General features: G+C 44.1%; 2 protein-coding genes across 6 annotated transcripts in view; one reads left to right on the top strand and one right to left on the bottom strand.

Moving 5' to 3' along the window:
• Positions 1-23,507, bottom strand: part of LOC107388342 (mgat4 family member C) — a 281,748-nt gene that overhangs the window by 62,429 nt on the left and 195,812 nt on the right. The window lies entirely within an intron of this gene.
• LOC107388343 (spectrin alpha chain, non-erythrocytic 1-like) lies at positions 4,290-8,734 on the top strand. 3 transcript variants are annotated; one of them, XM_070550250.1, is made up of 7 exons: positions 4,290-4,560; positions 6,913-7,035; positions 7,106-7,323; positions 7,747-7,839; positions 7,950-8,054; positions 8,130-8,279; positions 8,488-8,734. In XM_070550250.1, the coding sequence occupies exons 4-7, from the start codon at positions 7,774-7,776 to the stop codon at positions 8,563-8,565; spliced, it is 399 nt and encodes a 132-aa protein (XP_070406351.1). In that variant the 5' UTR covers positions 4,290-4,560; positions 6,913-7,035; positions 7,106-7,323; positions 7,747-7,773; the 3' UTR covers positions 8,566-8,734. The 3 variants fall into 3 exon arrangements, with proteins under 3 accessions (XP_070406351.1, XP_070406352.1, XP_054588715.1); XM_070550251.1 differs by lacking the exon at positions 4,290-4,560 and adding an exon at positions 5,440-6,337; XM_054732740.2 differs by lacking the exon at positions 4,290-4,560 and having other exon boundaries at positions 5,440-7,035.

The following is a 23,507-nucleotide window of genomic DNA, read 5'->3' as shown; positions in this document are numbered from 1 at the left end:
ACGTCCTCGTTATAAAAAGTGTACACCCCCACGGGTGAGACTTGCCACTCATGCAGGTTTCTCTCATTCTGTTCCGACACTACAGAGCCTTTTTTAACACAGTAATGGATATGATTGAAAATGTAGTGACCTACAAATCTTCATAAAAAAAAAAAAACATACGGCGCAGGACACCGAGCAGATCCGGAAACTGCAGCACTAGAAAACTACAGTCAGGACCATCAAAGTCTGAGAACTCACGCCAGGCCGCACGCTTTCTGCTCCACAGGTAGCAATATTTAACCTGAATGTTTTTTTAAGAAGTCATGGCAATAGGGTGTAAAACTACCCTGAAATATATGTACTGCCCCCTAGGGCGACGTTGGCACAGGAGTTAAGTGCTCGACCCGTAATCGGAAGGTTGCAGGTTCGAGCCCTGCTCAGTCTGTCGCTGTCGTTGTGTCTTTGGGCAAGACACTTAACCCACGTTGCTTGCTGGTGGTGGTCGGAGGGACCGGTGGCGCCAGTGCTCGGCAGCACACCCCAGGGCAGCTGTGGCTACATTGTAGCTCATCCCCACCAGTGTGTGAATGGTTGAATGACTGATTGTGTTGTAAAGTGTTCCAGGACTCTAGAAAGCGCTATATTAAATAAAGGCCATTTACCATTTACCACAGAGGCAGAAAAGTACACACTGCCACTTTATAGAGATACTTGTTCATATTTTTAAATAATTTTCTTGAGCCGTTATGTGCTGAAACGACCCGTTACAGCAGGGTCCTTAAACTCCAGTCCTCGAGGGCCGGTATCCTGCATCTTTTTGTTGTTTCCCTGTTCCAACACAGTTGATTCACCTGTGCAGCAGCTCTCCAGAAGCCTGTTAATCACCTGCTGATTGAAATCAGGTGTGCTGAACAAGGGAAAACACTAAAACATGTAGGATAGCAGCCCTCGTGGACTGGAGTTTCACCTGTGCGTTACACGGTTAATGAAGAGCTGCCCAGCTCCTATCGCCCCTGTGGCCAGAATACCGCATTTGCAACTTCACAGTTGCTGGTCTGGTCTGTTGGAAAAACTTTAGCTTTTAGCTTTTGGTTCAACAAAACGGACACCAGGGGGTGCTAAAAGCAAGCCAAAACTGCCTGGCTCCCCTTTCAACTAAATAACATCAGTCTAAAAAGTGATTTTATTCTACAGTTTTATTTGACATTTTCACGCACCCCGAGCAGCCTTTAACTTTTAACTCCGTTAGCTGAAGCTTTAAGGATCAGAAAACCCAAGAAATCCTTACCAACATCTGCTACCTGAAGACTGATCTGTAAAACTGGATTCAGACATTTGGAAAAACTTAATATCTAGGCCAAGTTTAGTCAGATTTGAGTCTAAATGTCTTTACAGTCCAAAGGAATGCTCTCTGTGGGTTCTCTAGGATGACGTCTACCTATTCAGCGTGAAGGAAGACAACTTCCATTTGAACTTCATCGTATCACTCTGAGTTTTACGTTTATTCTGTTTGATCTACGAGCACAGCTCTACCGTAACACTGCTTCAATTCCAGGTTGTTACATTTGGAAAGATGGACCCAAAGTGCAGGTAAATGTAGCAGCAGGAGGAGGGCCGGTGACCTCAAAAATCTTTCATTGGAACTAAACATCAGAAAAGGGAACCAAGAACACAGCTAGCTCACAGTGGCCTAACGTCAGACATGAAAAGATGCTTTATGGATGTCTCCAGAAGTTTGGTAGCGTTCACTCAGTCCTGCATAATTTTAAAATATAAAAACATTACAAGGTGTAAAAAAATTTAATTTCCTCATCTACAATAAAAAAGCACATCAGAAATCTGAACAGAATTGGCTTTGTCTGTCATTTCTTCTAAGAGATTTCTTTTTCAGTGGGTGATGGTTTATATCACATAACCTTCCACGCTACACTGGTGATTAAAGGAACCCGATGAAAAAAATGATTAAAAGGCCCTGATAAAGAGTTTGTGGACAAGTCCAGGGAGCAGTGTGGAGCGACTCGTTCATGTAAGAAGGACTAAAGACGAGGGGATTACAGAGCATAAAACATGAGCGAAGAGAACAAATGTGGAACTCAGACAGAGATGGCAGCTGTGTCTGCTCGGTGAGCCAAGGTGTCGGTCGAGAGTGAGAAGGGAGTGTTGATGGGCTTGCTGGGTGGAAAGGACTGATGCGAGGCTAAGGTCGGGCAGATGGTGGCCGATAATGAGGGTGTAGAGGTGTAGGGAGGACAGGAGCCATGCTGTTTTCAGGCAGCAAAGGCTCTGCACTTGGTTCAGAACAAGTCTGAAAGAAAGAGAGGGTAGGAGGTAGAGGGAGGAAACTGAGAAATGTGAAAGGGGTGAGCCCAGTAGCTCTGTGCAACCTTTAACAAGTACACCCATCATCCCGTGATGGCTACTCCCCAAGCCACCCACCAGCCACCAAATGTTTGAAATATTCAAGCATTCGCTGGAGAAATTCTCCATTTCATCTGGGACCATTGGCTCTGGATTATCTTCCAGAGTCTCGTTATCAGAATGATAAACTCATGCAAAGGGCAAAAAGTGAGCCTGTGAAGATATCATGGGTCAGGCTCCAGCTGCTGGACATCATCCATCCTGTCCACAAACAAAATCAAACAATCATCTCAAGCATCTGTAAGAGCCTTGTGCAAAAAATGATGTTGTGTGATGACACGTTACATGATGGTTTAAAAACATATATTGTTCTGGGCAGAAACAAGTTGAGAGTACATAATCTTATCAAAATAGGCTAATTCACACCTCTCAGCCTGGCACTGCTTTTAATATTAAGTATATTTATAAACATGCTCAACAGCAACATGCTGGTGCTAAACATAAATCCTGCAGCTGACCATAAAGTAAATAAAAAATCTGAATATTAGTGAAAGGTTGGGTTTGACTGGTGTCTGACTGCAACTGCTGGTGACAAACAGGAAGTTACCAAAGGGTCGTGAATGTGGCGGGGCCTTGACTTTTAACATTCATCTGGAACCATTCCACATGCTTCTCGGTTTAGTTTCTGAGTCACAAAGTGAGAGAAATATGATACAGCTTTGGTTGTGACTTATGGTGGTTTCCTCTCAGCGCTGCTCGATTATACTCTACTCTACATGGTTCAGGTGGTTTTCCATTACAACTGAAATAACACGTCAAGCATCTGATATACAGTTATGCTCCTGGAGCTTCTGAGAAGCAAACTCCATGCACAACTGGATGTGCTTTAGCATATTTCTGTCACGTGGCTTTTTTCACAACTACGTAGTTTAAAACAAGGAGTTTACAGGAAATATGCTAATCTTAAAGTTGAACTGCACATTTGGTCAAGTGAAAAGAGCAAATTATCTGCAACATTTGCACAATGTTCACACACCTGTATACATGTTGTTGTCCTAATTTCACCAGAGTCCTCACGTTAATAATAATACTTTTTTTTTTTAAAGCGCCTTTCTGGTCACTCAAGGACACTGTACAGAATAAAAACACAAATCATTCAGTAAGTAAACATACATCAGTAAACAAGGCACTCTAAAATTCAAAGCTGATATGTGGTTTTGCAGAGGTGAGTTTTGAGTTGTTTTTTGAATTCTGTGAATGAGTTAATGTTCTTGATGAGAGGGGGAAGGGAGTTCAAGAGTTTGGGAGCGGTGCAGCTGAAGGCTCTACTCCCCATGGTGCTGAGACGGAAGGAGGGCACAGAGAAATGAATGGAGGAGGAGGACCTGAGGGAACGGGACGAGGTGGCGATGTGAACGAGATCTGTGAGGTAGTGAGGGGCGAGGTTATGGATGGCCTTGAAGGTGAGAAGGAGAATCTTGTAGTTAATCCTGGTGTGCACTGGTAGCCAGTGAAGTTGTTTGAGGATGGGGGTGATGTGATGAGAGATGGGAGTTTTAGTGACGATGCGTGCTGCTGCATTCTGAACCAACTGGAGCTTACGGAGGGTTTTCTGAGGGAGGCCTGAGAGAAGAGAGTTGCAATAATCGATACGTGATGCAACCAGACTAAGGACAAGAATAGAAGTAGAGTGGACACAAGCCCCCACAATGCCGCTCAGAAAAAGGTCCCATCCCGGAAGTAAGAAAAATTGCAGTTCCACCCTCATCCGCTGGGGGCTGGTGCCAGAAGCGAGCAAATCCTCATTGACTCCCATGTTAAAAATGCCGATTTCACAGCAGAAATAAACATGTTTACAGCCTGCTGCCAAAACATGTTTTTTGTCTAAACTATCTAGTTTATACTCATGACAACTCTGAGGGGGGTGAATTTTTTTCTAACTCTTCTGTTTAAGTGTATTGAAAGCCTAAAATTCTGTATAATTAATGAGCATCCGACACACGTGACCGCCGCCTCAGACCCACGTGACCACAGAGCTAGCTCCGTGGAAAGGCCTCAGTACAGCCTCGGTCTGGCTTGGAAACTGCTCCGGCATTTTGAGTCTCTGTGTTTGTGTATTCTTCTTTGGATATTATTGGTGCAATTGTTGGACAAAATGACTTGCAGTGGTATTAATTGCACTAATAGAGCGTCCAAGGAGTCTCCACTTCATTTTTTTCGGTAAGTTAAAATCTATATTCGTATTTTATGTCACTGCCACCTTTAAACTAGCTGAGTTTACCGAAGTAGCTAGCTAACTATCAGTTTAACATGTAGCTGGTACTGTTTAACCATGAAATTTAAATGTAAAATACGGTAAAATAATTAATAGGGCATATTTAGATGGGTAATAGGGTAAAACCCAGTGCATTTAAGATAAAAATGGGTTGAAATATGACGGAGCGCTAAGAGGGAGACTTCTGTGTCCATTCTTCCATCCGGTAATCCCCAGCGGTCAGGCCGGGCAGCCTGACCGATCCGGCGCCTACTTGCTGCGCCTAGCTGCTGCGCGGTCTGACCGCTCGTGGAGTTTTTCATGTCTGACTTTAACCGCATCTAATACTGTATTACGGCGTGAGCGCAACAGCGACAACTTAATATCGATGTGTAAGCAGCCTGAGTGGTAGGGTGTTTTCATCTGAACCCTTAAAACCTCCAGCAGGCTACGCTGCACTATTGACGTGTTAGCGCGCGGCGCTAACAACTTAGCAACGTGACATGTCTCTGAGAAAGCGTAAAACACGGACGCTTCTTCTGAAGCGGAAAATAACACTTCTTCTTAAGCAGAGCAGGATGTCGCCTCGGCTCGTTCACGGCCGAGCCGGACTGAGCTCGATAACATTGACCAAGCACAGCCACTGGGCCGTTGTAGCTGCCACCAGGCCTGCTGAAGGAACTCCAGCGGGTTTCATCAGACTCGTAAAGTTTCTTGTTTTTGCTGGGGATTTCTGTATTTTACCGCTCCCTCCTGCAGTCTTCCCCTATTAAAATTTAAAATGTGTAACTTTATCTATTGTGATGAATGACTAATATTCATGTAAAACTAAAACGTTAGGCATTTAGGGGAAAAAAACAAAATAATAAACATTATACAGATGTCAAATAACTCAAACTGTAATTAAACTATATATTTTCAAAGTCATATAGACAGCATGATGGTTTGTGTGATCCGCGCGGTTTCACTTACACCCCTTTAATGATCAGGCTGTTTTTTATTATTTTTATCAGCTGATAGCAGTTAAAATTATGGTAAAAAATACTTTTATCTGTTTTTGATAACTTAATGCCCAGGAAGAGCATCTTCCTGGGCATTAAATAGAACCCAAATGTTTTATTATGAGCAGATCTGATGAAGGTTTAGACAAGCAGTCTGCAAAGTAAAACTTGTTTAGAGTCCAAACTCTTACTAAAGCTTTTAAAAAGAAAAAATGGTTGAATTTTGAGAAATATCCACAACAGGGGAGCGAGACCTCTGAAAAATGTATATTTTCTCTGAATTCATAGAATAATGTGAAGATTCTGGGAAAATTTGGGATCCTGAGATTAAAACGTAAATCTTTCTAATCATAATTCTGGCAGTTTTTGTGTCCTTCTGCTGTGGAAAGTCGTGCAACATGAAGATACTGAGAAGATGCTTACAACCTGTATTTTTATTCCATCCATAAATAAAATCATGAGCTATTTTTTTAATCCAAATTTGATACAAAGGGCCATCGTTGGTTCCAGACCCGTTCTAGAACATTCCTCTAATCTTAAAGTCATCATCAGTTTCTTCCTTTTAACAAATATTTATTTGTTCAAATATTTAATATTTATAACTGGAATATTTGTTCCTCCCTTTCCCACTGCAGTTAGTCCTGTCCTGCAACCCTGTTTTTGCAGCTTAGTGAAGCCAACCATCACTAACCTGGGGGTGGTTTTGGACCCAGAGATGCGGATGGACTCCCACATTAGCCAGGTGGTTAGATCCTGCTTTTCCCGGCTTCGCCAGCTACCAAAGATGAAGTCCATCCTGAAAGACGTGTCATATTTTCTCCCCAAGCTGGACCTGACCGTCATGTATCGGTCCAAAATAGTGTGATGATATTGTGTTTTTTGTACATAACAGACTTTTTAACAGACAAATTTGTCGCATTCTCCTACACCTCTTCACGGGCTCGCCACAGTAAATATTCTATTTGGCAAGAGATAAACTTTATTGTATTTATCCTAGTGAATCTATAATTAAACGGGTAAACTAGTATTAGCACATCCAACATCAAAGAAAGTAAAATGTTACTATCAGGAGAGGGAGAATGTTTAAGTGGTTAGCAGCAGTGTGCTAGCCGATGGCCCCCTCCATGAGGCCACCACAGCTCAGCAGAACATCGTTGTAGCTTCTTCTGGGGAGAAAAACACTTGGAGAAAAAATAAAGTTAACAGCTGAAATAGCAGGAAATAATACAGTTAAAGAGCAGATTGTAGAAGAAAGAAACCCCTGGGTTAAACTGGTCTGTCTACTGCATAATGCTGAACTCTAACATGTGTCCTCAGGGAAGGACCTGATTGGTGTCCAGAACCTGTTGAAGAAGCACCAGGCTCTGCAGGCTGAGATCACAGGTCATGAACCTCGCATCAAGGCTGTCACCCAGAAAGGAGAGACCATGGTGGAGGAAGGTAGAGCAGGTCTGGTCCTGACATGTTTCTGAGGTGTCTGCAGGTTCTGGCTCACTTTTTTTGGGTCCAGGTCACTTCGCTGGTGAGGAGGTGAAGACTAAGCTGTCAGAGCTTCATGGACGTTGGGACACGCTAAAGGCCAAGGCGTCCCAGAGGAGGCAGGACCTGGAGGACTCTCTGCAGGCCCAGCAGTACTTTGCGGATGCTAATGAGGCCGAGTCCTGGATGAGGGAGAAGGAGCCCATCGTTGGAAGTCCAGACTAAGGGAAAGACGAGGACTTGGCCGAGGTATGGAAGTCCCTTCCTGAGAAACTCCAATCGCTTTTCTTTGCTCTCTTTCCAGTCCTTCATAATTAGTGTTTCTGTATTTGTCATTTCCTTCGGTTGTCTACCAGACATCGTTGCTCGTTTGAGCGTCTCATGGGTTAGGGGTAGAAGTGCTGGCCTCGCACAGGAAGTGATGACAAACGTGTTCCCGGCGCTCTTATTTCAAACGGTTTACAAGCTGTGATGTGTGTTCCCGCTGCAGAGCAGCCATGACACGTGGCAGCCGGCAGAAGGCTCACGCTTTTCCACTAAACACCCGCAGAGCTACGTCTGCGGTGAACTGAGCAGGGTTTGTTTTACAGTGGCGGATCCGATTGGACCATCGCTGCGAGAAAGCTCCACTTGTGTCAGACGAGCTGAAGGTTCTGATGTTCTGCTCCACAGGCTCTCCTGAAGAAGCACGAGGCCCTGATGTCGGACCTGTCGGCTTATGGCAGCAGCATCCAGGCCCTGAAGGAGCAGGCCCAGTCCTGCAGGGTGAGTTCAGAGCCCTCGGCCCGTCAGAACATTCTTATCCACCACGTTCTAACACCAGACCTGTTAACCCGACAGCAACAAGATAATCAGCAGGTGCTTTTGTCCTGCAGGACCTGAAGGCCAACGAGTCCCGCCTGAGGGACATCAACAAGGTGGCATCTGAACTGGAGTCAGAAGGTCTGATGGCTGAGGAGGCTCCTATGGTTCAGGCTCAGGTGAGCGTCACCTGTCTGCAGCAGCTGGTCCCTCTCACTTCCTGGTTTGTTAACTCTGCTCGTCTCTGTTTGTAGCAACAAGAACATCTGGGTTCTGCTCCTGGAAAGGTGCATGTTGTCCTCCGCCTCAACCAGAACCAGACGTGGTGTTTTTGTTACCACTCATTTGTTTGTTTGTTTGTTTACAGGATGAAGCCGACTCTTAACACGGCGTCACCCTGGAAGGTGAGTTCATTCAGCTGATCAGAGGTCACCTCTGATGGCAGCAGTCACGGCCGACCGTGCTGACATCACACAGGAATTCAGGTGACCCGGCAGGCACCAGGTGCTGGTGAAAGTGGGGACATGTCAGCTGGTTGCCATGGCTACAGTTATCTTTATGCATCTGTATGACTGCTGACTGGTGTGTGTTTCCTGTGACCTTTGACCTCAGACCGTACGGTTGGGCGTTCAGACGACGGCTAACTTTAATTCCATCAAGGTAAGAGGAAGCTCTTCCCTTCCTGTCTGAGCGATCCGTCTCCAGGTTTCCTCGTCCGGCGTCCAGCCCGCTGGCGTCCACCTTCATCTCACCTTCATCTCATCTCACTTCATTTATAGTGCAATACTTTCACATTATCATTTTCCCACACTTCTGTATACCTGTATTTTGTTGTTTTTCAATAAAGAATGACAAATTATTTAAGTTTGGTTTTTGTTGCACACAAATATATATCTGTAAAAAATATCTTCAAAGCTAATGTTTACATAACAAGTATGATTGGGTTTTGCAATACGGCACTCAAGTTTATTTTAGTAAGATTTTCAAACCAAGTAAAGTTAGTAAAGAACACATTTCTATTGTCTGCTAAGAAACTGTTGGGATTTAAAATGGGCCTGTTGTACAAATAACTTGTAAATGATTATTCCTCACTTTTGTCTTAACCAAAGAAATTCCAGTAATTGAGCAAAAACATTTATTTTTAACACTACATTTTATAAAACAGGGCACAGTGTCGGCACATGTATGTATGTCGATGGTCCGCCCCAACCGAACCAGGAGACACAGACGTCAGGGAGGCCAAGGTTGTCTCTGCAGCTCTCTGGGCACCACGCCTCACTCAGCTGTCTCCAATGATCCAAATGGCTATGGAGGAAAAAAAATTTAATAAAAGAATGAAACTTAAAAACTCCCAAACCTCATGTCATATTTACTAATCAGCTATGGCTGATTTATTGTTTGGATCACAGTGAGTTACACTAATTCTAATATATTTTTATTTCTATTATACATACATACTTTTTAACTGTTATTTTCACATGACTGTTATCAGGCTCTTGTTCTGGTTCTGATGATAACTCTGTGTCTTCCAGTAAGTTATCTTGTGCTTACTTCATCTGTATAATGTCTCTTTACTTTTGGTAAATTGTACTGAGTCCAGAATAAAGGCTAGCTGGCTGTACAAGATACAAACAAGTATTACGTTTTGGAAATATATGAAACACCGCCAGCATCTGTTAGAGCCTGTGGCGGGGTGCTGAGGGCCGGCTCCAGCCCAGGAATGAGCTCTACACGCCGGCCGGGAGGGTTTGAAACACCGCCATCCTCTCCTCTGCTGGCTGTTCATTCTGTTATGGTTACCGGTGCTTGTGTTGCAATGTGAAACGCTTGGTCTCGGATTTTGTAAGAAAGATAATAAAATGTCCCCCCAAAATACGACTTAAATATATTTTCTCTTCTTCATGATACATTTAATGGCTGGTGCGACTCAGGAGTGATAGCGCCGAAAAAAACTGTACTGAAAACTTGCTCAAAGCAAAATGTATTCATTACGGGGAAATAAATTATAAACTTACCGATTTAAAACTTTTTTAATACAGGTACTTCTCACGAACAGGCGCAGAAAACCTCCACCTAAACTCCGTGTAAGGTTCAGGTCGATGGGTGTTCCAGTTAGCTCCGGTTGGGTTGAAGCTAGGTGGCTACATCCGTTAGCTCGGCTCCCACCTCCGCTTTAGCTTTGGGTTAGCCAGGGTTAGCTTCAGGTTAGCTCGTAGCTAGTTCGCCTGGGTGTCGTCACTCGAGCCCAGCCTTACAGCCACACCCTCAGCGCCTCCTCTCTTCCCTTTTATGGAATTGTCTGGGCTGGACGGAACCTGTGACACGGTCAAAATGGCGGTGGTGGACACCTCCCATTATGGACAGATAACGTGTTATTGAAGCCTATGGAATCGAATTGTCCAGTATATGTACAGTCTATGAGTGGACATCAAGGGAGGGGCGAAGGCGATTAATGTTACGAAGATGGAAATAAGCTGACCATGTGATGCTATTGATATGAGATTGGAAGGATAGTGTGCTGTCTAGGATGACACCCAGACTCTTGACTTGGGGAGAGGGGGAAACTGAAGTATTATCAACAGTGAGAGAGAAACTGTCAAATTTTGAGAGGGTATTCTTGGTACCAACCAAAATAAGTTCTGTTTTGTCTGTATTTAATTTCAGGAAGTTCGAACTGAACCAGGATTTTATTTCTTGAAGGCAGCTAGGTGATGAGGGAGGAGGGAGGAAGTGCAGAATTTTGCTTACTGGACAAATAGAGCTGGGTGTCATCCGCGAAGCAGTGAAAATGAATATTGAATCTGCGGAAAATTTTGCCAAGGGGAAGGATGTATATAATGAAAAGGAAGGCCCCAGGACAGAGCCCTGGGGCACACCAGAAGAGACTGAAGAGGACTGTGAGTGGGAGGATTTGATAGTAATGAACTGAGTGCGACCTGATAGGTAGGACTGGAACCACTGAAGTGGGATGTTAGCAATGTCGATGGAAGATAACCTGTGGAGGAGAATGGAATGAGATATTGTGTCAAAGGCCGCACTCAGATCAAGGAGGACCAGGATGGATAGTAGACCGGAATCAGCAGCAATGAGGAGATCGTTAGTTATTGTGAGGAGGGCTGTTTCTGTGCTGTGAAGTGGGCGGAAACCGGACTGGAAGGGTTCATAGACAGAGTTTAGTGTCAGATGGGTGTGGAGCTGGGTAGCGACTATTTTTTCTAAAACTTTGGAGACAAAGGGTAGGTTGGAGATGGGGCGGAGATTAGTAAACATGTTAGGATCTGAACCAGGTTTTTTTAAGTATTGGAGTAACTGCAGCAGTTTTGAAGATAGAGGGAACAATACCGGAGGAAAGGGATGCGTGTATGAGAGCGGAGACGAGAGGGAGCAGGGAGGGAAGGCAGAATTTAACCAAGGCCGTGGGAAGGGGGTCGAGAAGGCAGGTAGAAGGCTTTGACTTGTGGATAATATCTGATATCTCAGAATGACTGGGAAGTTGGAAACTGGAAAATAACTGTGTTGGTTCAGGAGGAGGGGGGATGCTTTGGTTGATTGCACAGTGAATGTTTATTATTTTTTCGTTGAAGAACAGAAGAGGGGCATTACAAGTAGCAGTAGAGCACGTGCGGGGGCAGAGTATCGGATGGCCGGTGAATTTTATTGATAATGGAGTACAATGACCTAGTGTTGCCTCGATTGGAGTTGATAAGACAGGAGTAATACTGTTGTTTGGTTAGTATAATTAAGTCCTTATACTGAGTCATATGATTTTTATATAGTTCTTTATGAAAGGTGAGACCAGTTTTTCTGTAGAGGCGTTCAAGCTGCCTGGATTTGGTTTTCAGCGTCTGGAGTTGAGGGGAAAACCAGGGAGCAGACTGACAGAAAGTAACAGAACGGGTTTTAACTGGAGCAAGGGAGTTTAAAATGTGAGCTAACTGGTCATTGTAGAGAGCAGCCAGGTCAGGTCATCAGGAGAGGAGAGATAGTCCGGTAGCTGAATATTATCAATATAGGAGGATAAAGTGTCGATATTGATGTCCTTTATATTCCTAAAAGAGATGAGCCGGGTTGGTTTGGTAAAAGAAAGCTGGGTTACAATATTGAAGGAAATAAAAGAGTGATCAGTGATGTGGAGGTCATCAGCTGCACGTTAAGAGGGGTGAGACCAGAGCAGCACAGCAGATCCAGACAGTGTCCTTTGGAGTGAGTTGGAAAGTTGATGTGCTGATTAAATCCAAGGCTGTCCAGGCAGGATGAGAAGGGGAAGATCGCTGTTGTCCATGTGTATGTTAAAATCTCCAAGCACTATTATATTAGATGAGAGTGTAGATAAATGAGTGAGCAGTACTGAGACTTCTGACAGAAAGTCTTTGTGAGGTTTAGGGGGGCGGTAGATTAATCCAATGATAGTGGGGGTAGGTCCATTAAGTTTAAAAACCAAATACTCAAAGGAATTAAAATCAGAGACAGACACTGGCAAAACTTTCCAATTCTCGCGATAGATTATCACGAGACCTCCTCCGCGAGAACTGCGTGGTTTGGTGAGGTAAACAAACCCGGGAGGAGTAGCGTCGTTGAGCTGGGAGAAATCAGCTGGCTGCTGCCAAGATTCGCAAAGGCACATGAAGTCGATTCCACGGTCCTTGATGAGATCGTGAATAAGATGACCTTTCCCAGTGAGAGAGCGGATGTTGAGATGTTAACATTCACTAGCAAATTTATTGCACCTAAAATTCCAGATGATCTCCAGATTCCTCCAAACGCTTGGTGTGTATTACACAAGATGAAAACGTGACTTGCTGCAGCCATGACAGCACTCACCAACCACCAGAAGAAAGCAAATATCACTTTTCACCAAGAAAACTGACAAAACAGCAATGCACAATGAATTGGATAAGTCACTATAATTTGATTACTGATTTGGAAACAGTAGATTACTCATCACTGTGGTCGTATTAGAGTAACACATCACTGATACTTGCATGAGTAAAGTATTATTGACCTCATTGAACACAGGTAAACACAAAAAGAGAAAATCTAGGGAACAGTCTCAGAGCCGGTAATGTGACATCACCCTGCCTTTAGAGCTAAACTAGTCTGATTTCAAACAGAATGGGAACCGGTGTTGTAACAGCTTCACATGAACATTCTGGATAGACATGAGTGTTGATAGGGCTCTTCACCAGTGTAGATACAAAGGAAACGCATCCCATTTGTTCAAGAGTAATGTGTGTTTCATTAAGTTCCTTTTTCTCACCGTTCCATCCATCTTATATGGGTGTGATGACAGTTGACAAGCTCCACTGATTTTTTCATTAACAGCTCATATCATCACCAAAGTGTTAGTGGTGCACAGGAAATTATACTCCATCCGACATCTCACACACAATGCATGTGGACAGACCCACTCCAACACGTGGTCTGGGGGGTATTGATGAATGTTCATTATCATCATTGGTCAATAAGCCCAGATCACAGGACCAAAGTCCCTCTCCGCTCAGGTTTGCTCATTCCAAAGGATTCTTTCATTCCCCATATTTCCCTGAGGAATGATTGTTATGACTTGAAGTAAAACATTTCATCATCTTCTTCATAATTTCACTGGAGAATCATTGTGTTGCAACAAAAAAATTTAATTATAAGAGTCATAAGTCCAGCGCTCGATTTGGTTTCCCTTCAGGTAGGGCAGTAAGGGAAAGTTCCCAACATTCTTGATCTTTGTCTATGACACAGCATCTGATCCACAGGTATGCTCCTGGGGCCTCTGAGTCAATACCGGTATCAGTTTAAAACCTTTCATTAAGGTAGGTATAATACTTCATTATTTTCACCTTTATCTTGGAGGCAAGAAGCAGGAAATAAAGCACAAGCAAAAGTCTCAGCTCCATATGGGATAAAATCTATTCTCTATTATTGCACTGCCGTTGCTTCAGGGCCGTCAAGCTAAAGGTAATGGCATAGCCAGTGATAAATTTATGGCCGAGCTGCTCTATGTCCATGAGGGGTATAACGGGCTGGGAATCGTCCAGATAGTTGGAGTCACAACAAAAATGACAAATCAGCAATCATTTACAAAGCCATTCAAGAGACTAAGTATGCTAGAATAGCCCTTAATGTACCGTATTTACACAGTGCAGCATGAACAGTTAGTCCTGGTGGTTCTACGCTCAGGGTGGAAGAGCTCTCTGGAAACAAATACCTCTCCACCTCTGAGGAAAGCCCGCTTATGGAGTGGTATGAGTTTGGAAATTTTCTAAAACGTTGAAAGTTGATGTTTTTGCTACAGAACTTCATGAACTTTGTATTGACACTCAGGGCTTTTATATAAAACAGCTTTTACCTACATTTTTAGTGTTTTCTCCATCTTTATATTTGACCTTTTCTGCTTTAATTTTTAATTTGGTTTATGATATTTTGTTGTTTTGAAATTATGATCGTTTTCTTTTGTTGATCTTTGCAAAGCACTGTGTGATTTTTATTTCTGTGAAAAGTTCTATATAAATAAAATGTATTCACTAAATTCTCTAGAAGTAGAACTTACACGCACGCACGCACACACACACACACACACACACACACACACACACACAAACATGCCCCTTTAATTTCAGAAATGGTTTCATCGCCCACTTGGATCAGGAAATGCCATCATCAAAAAGTATTCTTTTTTTCCCCCATGTCCTGTCTGGCTGTGAAGCGACTTAAATGGGTGCAAAGTAAATAAACAATCAATGATGAACAAGAGTCTGCTTCTAGACCTGCAGAAAGGGACACACAACAACACAACAGGAGCAAGCTATCACTGCATCAACCTGATGAGGAAATATAAAATCAACATTGTTTAACTGAACAATCACACGATAATAAATCATAGTGCATGTAGTGCCAACCACAGCCTTAAGACATGTGTTGAACGTGCCCAAGTCCATACGTATGAGAGCACCATGTGAGCACCTGTGTGTGTACACACGCTTGTTTATGCTTGTTATGTAAGGTTTCTCTAAAGGAGCGTCCAATAGAGAGTGTGAGGGGGCACAGATCCGCCCCCCAAAGCTGTGTAGGAGATGGAGGGAGCTCTAAGTCCCAGAGATCCAGGAGTTGCCCCAGAGCACAGGAACCCCAGGGAGACTGTAATCAGAAAAGCCCCAGCCCACCTCGAGAGGCGCAGAGGGTTGTCCGGGGGACCACAACCAGCAGCCGGCAGAGTCCCAGGAGATATCAACGGCAAACCCACAGACTCACCCGCAGCCTCCTACCCCCAAGCTGGCAGAGCCCAGATCCCAGCGAGCCCTGACCCAGGGTTGACCAGCCCTGCCGGGGACCCAACAGAGCCCAGGGACTCAGATCCCACCAGGCAGCCACTGGGATCAATCAGACAGACACTAAAAATCTTAAACCCCCTGGCCCAGGAGCCACGAACACTCAAGCAGAACAACGCACCACACTCCACACCAGGTGTGGCAGGGGGAGGGCAGGCGAAGATGTGTTGTAGCACAAGAAGTACCAGGAGAGGAGAGGAGTCCAAGGCCCCACTTGACATATACAGTCATACACAGACACGGTCACACACTCCCTCCCTCATGCTCTCACATGCAACCTAAGACTTACAAAAATGAATGCTAGACACCCACTCATGCTCCCCATACACACCCTATTCACTCTGGTCTGGGTACTGCTGCACAGAGGGTACAACCATCACCGGTTCCCAGAGTTTGCCCCTTTCTGCTGGGGTGATGATGAGCAGGATCCCCCGCTCAATGCCAAGCAAAGCCACCCACAACCCCAGACTCCAACCAGATGGCCAGCTACCCCTCCTAGACTCCAGCCCCAGCAAGCCAAGCGACAACAGAGGTAAGCTAAGACCCCCTAGTCTCTCTCCGCCTGCTCCAATACAGTGTTAATGCATGTTAATGATGTTTATTCCATGGCTCCCAAGGTCATAAGTGTGTGTTTGCGTGGAAGGTCATTGGTGGAAGTGTTTATGTGCAAATAAAATTGGGGGGCAGGTTGCCACAGGAATGTGGAAATGGGATCCATACCCGCACCACCTGACTTGCCCACCCCCCAAGGTCCTATGTGCATGTTTGTGTGATGATGTGAGGGAGCAGGAGGAGGGAAATGTATGGGGATGGGGAGGAATGGCTGGTTGGACTAAGCCCTCCAGGGTGCCAGCTCGCCCACTGGCCCCAATAGGGCCCTCTGATCCCAAAATGCCACCCAGGGCATGGAGACCCCAGCCCATCTTGCCAAGGCCCAAAGCAGCAGCATCACAGAGCCCCACGCAGTCCGAAGGCACCAACCCAGTCCCACCCCATCTGAATATCTACTCCTATCCCTGCATTTGCACAACTTCTAGAATAATTAAGACATAAGACATCCAGGTAAGGTTGAATTGTGAGTTGACCATGAGCGGAGACTTAGGCACCCCACTGCAAATTATTTGGCATTAAAATGATACACGGCCTAAACATGTTGTTGGAAATGTTAATTTTAATCAACCTCTTTGTCACCCAAAGAAAAAAAGAAGACAATGAAGTGTGGATTTAAAAGTAGTGGCTGATGTGAGTTGCCCTGGAAACATGTGACACGCTGCAACAGGACGTCACTCGATGGCCAACAGAACAGCTGGTGGGAAGTGACGCCTTGCTGAAGGCTCTGTGTGGAACATCTGAGGGACTTGGCTTGTATCCTGTTCATTACACCAGCTCTCAGCGGATTGGACACCCTGACTTTTCCGCACTCTGCTGAATCCATTTTCATCCATTTGTTGTCTCCTTCTCATCCAGCCAGTCAGTGAGACGGATCTGTGCCAGTTAATCAATACTGAGGCTGAGGCCCGCTGGCGGCGTTTCAGCGTGGCTAAGCTAATAGAGCACTAAAGCGGCTCCACATTTCCATCTTTTATATGACATAAGACCGTGTATTAAAACAGGACATGGCTCCTTTAGGACCTAACTTTTGTCATCACCTACTCAGTAGTAATTGATTTACCAAAGGTTAATTGCTCCATAGATACCAGACCATTGGAATTTAATTGTGCAGTTAAACACCACAGTTGTAGTCCATACTTTTGTAATAGCTCATTTCACTTGGTCTGAATGGAAAAACAGTTTGGATCCCAGATGACTACTAAAGTTGCTCACTACAGCAACGAGTTTATCCAGATATGACACGCTAAGTATTAGTGCTAGTTTCCTCTAAGTAATACCTCGAGTGTCTGTAGCAAAGCCTTTTGAAGCACTATCTTTCATTTACTAATTAAGCACTTCTCATGATTTGTTTTTTACCCCTCCAGCCTTTCGCTCAGTCTTAGAGCTGGAAGATACACACAAGTCAGCAAGATCGGCTGTACAAGGGAGCCGTCGCTCCCACAGCAGATAATGGGAGCATTAAAATGCCAATCTGGGATTTCATGAGCTCATGGGTTATGCATATTAATTCTTAAATTCCCAATTCTAGTATGGCAAATGGGAATTGTTCCTCCAATTCAAAACAATTTAACATAAATCTGAGTTATTTTATTCAGCATTAAGCAGGCTAAATGAAAATGACTGATCGAACTGTGAAGGTAAAAGCTCCTCCTTTTCCTTCAAACATGCATCAATAGGTCAATAAATCACTGTGCCTCAAGTACTGCCTTTGTTGTAATTAGATTACCTGCCTAACAATCTCTGTAAAAAACAAGACTTTCTATTTTGGGAGTATTTGCCACAAAAAAACTAAACGGCACGTGAAGTGGCAGGAGGATGATTTTTATGTACTTCCTGTTGAGAATGTAACATATAAGAGGCTTTAATAAATTATAAGGACTGCATCCATTCCTGCTATCAGCTCATTTCAAAGTGGCTCAGGGAGAGCTGTATCAAATGAACCTGCAACAGACGTCTCATTCGTGTTTATCAAGCATCCCCTGGCAGGTCTGCTGGAACTGCACGCCATCAAGTCAGCTAAAACATAATTACGTTGTTTATGTGCTTCCTCTGCCCTCCCTCTCAGGGCAGATGTGACCCAATTATGACAACTGAGTGACACGCGGGTTGTGGCTTCTCTTTTTTTAAAGATGTTAATGTATGCTCCAGCAAATCTGCTCGAGTTTTGTTACTTTACTGATGTTCACTCACTACATTACAGCATAGTTTTGTAACACCTAGTCACCAGAATAATTTTAAAAACAAGCTAGCATGCATGGAGCAGGATATTGTGGAATGATTGATCTTCATAGGATTATATAAGGGTTTATAGTGTTAAGATGCAACTGTCAGTGATGTTGTCACAGCTGTATATCGTGTAATAACAATGATATGAACATAAAAAAGGCAACTCAAACAAGACTCATACGGACTCAGTAGCATCACACAATCATTATGTCACTGTAATATAACAGATCCATGCAAAACTTTAGTTAAAACATTTTAATTTCATTTTATCATGCCATGATAATAATGATAAAAAACATCAAGGAATTAAGATGGAAAGGATGAGAGGTGTTGTCAGCGTTCTGAGGTTTTAGTAACACCAGACGGTGTCTAGCAGAACCCATCATAAGCAGCAGGTGCCACTGAAGGAGTTGTTGTGGCAGCACAAGTAATCGGAAGGTTGCAGGTACGAGCCCCGCTCAGTCTGTCGCTGTCGTTGTGTCCTTGGGCAAGACACTTAACCCACATTGCCTGCTGGTGGTGGTCGAAGGGACCGGTGGAGCCTGTGTACGGCAGACTCGCCTCTGTCAGTGCGCCCCAGGGCAGCTGTGGCTACATCGTAGCTCGTCCCCACCAGTGTGTGAATGTGTGTGTGAATGGGTGAATGACTGATTGTGTTGTAAAGCGCCTTGGGGGGTTCCAGGACTCTAGAAGGCGCTATATCAAATACAGGCCATTTACCACAAGGATATTTAACTGAAAACACACTATTTGATAGACATCTAACTAAAGCCCAGAAGCTGATGTTGGAACAAAAAGCCCCCCCACACCACCCCTTGAGGCTGTCTGTGGTATAAGGTTTAAGTCCCCTCCCATTTAAGTAAATACATTGATTTATTTTGCTTGATTCCAAACGGAATTCACACCGGATCATTCTTGCCAGGTTTTGCTTTTGGTCAATTTTTGTTACTTGATGATTGAAGACAACATGTTGGTAAGGGGAAGAAAAGATGGACCCCCCCACCCCCACCCCCACCCCCGATTCTGGTTCTAACAGTAAAACACGGCAGTGCCCGTAAAAGGGATGCTCTTCCTTCCCTTTCCAACAACAGAATAATTACTTCCTCTATCCTGTCTGAAGCAGCCATAACTAAACTTGCAATTAATTCAGGCATGAATGGGATTACATTTGCATCAGTCTTAAAGGATGGTTTTCAAACAATACTCAGTATCCCACCAAAGCAGAACAGATGATTTAGCACCTTGTTTTTTTAAAACCACACACTCTGTCAGGAGAGAGAATTTAATAAGATTCATTATTTTAAAATGTTTTAAAAATACATTTTTTATTTGCTGTGAAACTAAAGCTGCATCAGGACGTTTTGTCATTTGAAAAATGTGCGTCACAATCTGATCTCAAAGGCACAAAGTTTTCCCAAAGCAACTTCTGAGTGATTCATCACGGATAACTAAAAAGTCTTTAACAACTGATGCTGCTTTCAGGAGAAAACCACAGAAGCATAGGATTACTTCATTCACAAATGAACACTGTGACGTGTTCTTTTCTGGCCTTCCCTTTTCAGTTTGACTCTTCTGCTTTTGCAGTTTAAACGTATATAAATATGTAAGAATTCTACAGTCAAAAATAATCACAAAACAGGCTAATGCCTCAGTCATGTTGGGAGACAGGTTTTACTGAAACAGACTCACCCGACTGGGGATGTCATTTTTTCTCCTTTCAAATGTCTAAAGAGGGACGTAGTCTTGTTTAGTGTTGTGAGCCCGTGGGCAGGCTGCACCGAGCTAATGCTACAGCGTTTGTAATTCATGTCGGCTGGCAAAAACTTCCACAGCTGTTTAAAGAACCGAAGCCGGTAAACAAGAGCGACCCAGAAGTTATGTCTTGTTCCCCCAAGAAGCCACGGCATCTTTTACTTTTACTTTAATGTCGGGTGAAGAAGGCCGGTGGCTAACATTGAGCTAACAAACCGTGAAATACAAACAAATAGTCGGCTTTGAAACTATCTCAAGCTAAACTTTGTTTAGGAAAATGAACTGCAGGACCCAAAGTTGACCACAGGATGTCATTCTTACTTCATTCTTACATTTTGCATCTTCTTTTCATCTTCACTGTTCCAGTTGCCACGAGAACTGTTCTTCTGTTCTCTGCAGGTGACATGTCACGGTGCTGTCTTACACATGGGGCTGTCTTCCACATAGTGCTGACTTCCACATGGGTCTGTCTTCCACATGGTGCTGTCTTCCACATGGGTCTGTCTTCCACATGGGGCTGTCTTCCACATGGGGCTGTCTTCCACATGGTGCTGACTTCCACATGGGTCTGTCTTCCACATGGTGCTGACTTCCACATGGGTCTGTCTTCCACATGGGTCTGTCTTCCACATGGGGCTGTCTTCCACATGGGTCTGTCTTCCACATGGGTCTGTCTTCCACATGGGTCTGTCTTCCACATGGTGCTGTCTTCCACATGGGTCTGTCTTCCACATGGTGCTGTCTTCCACATGGGTCTGTCTTCCACATGGGGCTGTCTTCCACATGGGTCTGTCTTCCACATGGGGCTGTCTTCCACATGGGTCTGTCTTCCACATGGGGCTGTCTTCCACATAGTGCTGTCTTCCACATGGGGCTGTCTTCCACATGGGTCTGTCTTCCACATGGGTCTGTCTTCCACATGGGTCTGTCTTCCACATGGGTCTGTCTTCCACAAGCCTTTAGTGGCTTCAGGAGAGAACACTTTTTCCTCTGAGGTATCAACACAGTCTGACATGCAGGAGCATCAACAGGTGATTTCTTTTGCTGTGCTGTACACCTTGTCATATCACAAGGCTTCTGTCCACATAGCCTCCAACATGTTATCAAGGCAAAACAACCCCCCGAGGCCACCGGTGTGATTGAGGCCGGTGAAATTAGATTAACCGTCAGCTTCCTGCTGCGGTTCTTGTGAGAGATCCTGCTGCCAAACGTTTGACAAGAATGTCAAGCAGAAACCTGGTGCCACTTTGGCAAAGCTGCCAGAGCCCACCATCTGACCTCTCTCTGTTTCCGAGTGGCAACAAGTGTTTTCCATCTCCTCCGACTGCTCAACCTGTCAGTCCGCTTATTCAAAAGGTTTCCCCCCTTTTCCCAGGAAAAGCTCATTTTCTCTTCCCCGTGGCCCAGTCAGTCTGTGTCACTTCAGTTTAGATTTAACTGCATCCCTGTAGCCCTGCACTAAAGCTCCTGTGGTGGGAGTTCTGTCTGCTGTTGTGGACCTGCTGTCCAATTAACACTGTAGGGGACAGGGGAATAAAGAAAGTACTCTCTGATGAAGAGCTGCTCCTGTGCCGCTGCTCATCATCAGGACAGAGTGAAAAACTTTCAGTTACATCAAGGCTTTTCAGCTTGTGCTTTTGAGGTAAGCATGTGATTTGTTTGTTTTACAGGCTACAGCCTGTGTCATTTGGAGAAAAGAAGGTAGTGGCAGAGTTTAAAACCAAAAGCATCTTATGTTGGGACATAGCGGAGTGAATTATGTTGTTTGAACAACCTCCCAGCTGAAACCACATCACATTTTAGCTTCATATCTGAAATTTGATAGACTTATCACCTTTTTTTCACTGTGTTTAATCAACTGTGGTAGATGTTCTGAGTTGGGTTGACTCCAATTCTTAATTCCTATGTTTCAGAACAAAGATCTCCTGAAACAGGTGAAGATGGGAGGACATGTGGGCAGTACTGTGCAAAATGTAGGTCTGAAGTAAGGAAACTGACAGAGCTGTAGGCGATTTTTGTTCTACCTTCGATCAGCTGGGCATCTACAACTGTAATGACTCCAAACATTAACAGCTGTGGTCGTACTTTCATTAAAATCCATCCAGTGGTTCATCAGATAGTTACAGACACTTGCAGAGGCAAAAACATCATCGTGCACCACTGACTTTGCAGCGATAAGAATTTAAAGGTGCAGTATTCATTCTTGGAAAGTCATTCAAGTAAGCCACATAAATTTTTTTAAAAATGGTTCAAAAGTCCAACTCATTTCTCCGTGCTCCACCCGAAGTTACAGAAAATTATGGTTGCAGAAAATGGTACAACACCGCCTTGTGACACACACATGCACAAGCAGACACAACTGTTGAGCTGCTAAGGTTATTAGCATGCCAACTCTGAACCGAACACACACACACACACACACACACACACACACCAGTTCAGTATGCCAGCATGCGTGAACTTCTAAATCACAAGAGCTCACCACAAACAAACTTTTCAGAACACGTACCAAACTGTCTGCCTGCTCACACTCGCTCACTTGTACACACATACACACTCACTCTTGCACAAACAAGAATGAGACTTAGTTGTGTTCCTAAACAATAACTCTGTCACCTAAACATTTGTCAACAAGAACAGAACCGGACTAAACAGAACATGTGAAACAACTCTAAAACTCTTAAATCAGCTTTGCAAACAGAACGGTGACAGCAGGCAGCTCAGCTAGCTTCTAGTCTGGCTGCTCCACCATGAACACACGTTTTGTGTACACAAAGTGCTTTAATGTGCAGCAGGGTGAACGACATTCAGTTTGATGGATGGGTTATGATCCAATCATTGGGAATCGGGACCAGCACAATGACTGGATGACTTTTTTTCAGGAGTGTTTGTTTCAGAGGTGATTCAATTTATTTATAAGAAAAACATAAATAGTTTTGGTTGCCACCAGTGTGTAAAAAGCATTTCAAGCAATATGGTGGAAAAAAATCCAGAAAAAGTCTCAGATGGCAACAAATGAGAATAATGAATCCACTTGAACCAGCTTTGAGGTTTTGTAGTGTACACAGATGTTCTCTGCCTGTTTACTGCAACGCCATCAGGTCTGAGTTCGGCTAACATCCCAGTAAGGTTGAATCTTAATAAAGCCCGGTGCTTGTCTAGATCCCAATCTGCTACAGGTTGCTGTCCTGCCTCAGAGAGTAATGAGAAACCAGTTCTGGCACAGAGATTCCCTCAAAGACTCCTGGATTAGGCATTCACAGGACCCACCGCTTCTGTGAGGCAACAACCCCTCCTTTTCCTCCACAAATCAATTCTAATTGTGCTTTCCATGTCAATATCTTGCTTTTGTTTAGCCTGACTTGCTGTTTCCCATCATTCAGTCTTTTGTTCTTGGTAAACTTCCCAACAACGTCCAAACTATTAAACAGCGGAAAGAGTAGATCTGACTACTTATGTTTCTCACATCTGCTTGGCTTGATAGAAACTTTTATTCCCTCTCACACAATCAGATGGTCTGGCTCATTAAAAAATACTTACAACCCCTTTCTTGCTTCCTGCCCTCCAACTGTTGGCTCAGTGTTCTGGTGGTGCATTGCATTTTCTTTGGCCTTCACATCAGTTTGTCAGGTTATCAATGTGAGGGCATGTTATTGCAGTACAGAAATTGCCTGCAGCAACATATAAAAACAGGGTCACAGGGTAGCTTTCCCCAGGGCTTCT

This window comes from Nothobranchius furzeri, chromosome 4 (genome assembly GCF_043380555.1).
Source record: "Nothobranchius furzeri strain GRZ-AD chromosome 4, NfurGRZ-RIMD1, whole genome shotgun sequence".
Lineage (NCBI taxonomy): Eukaryota > Metazoa > Chordata > Actinopteri > Cyprinodontiformes > Nothobranchiidae > Nothobranchius > Nothobranchius furzeri.
The sequence above is the reverse complement of the archived record's forward strand: the minus strand, read 5'-3'. Positions and strand labels throughout refer to the sequence as shown.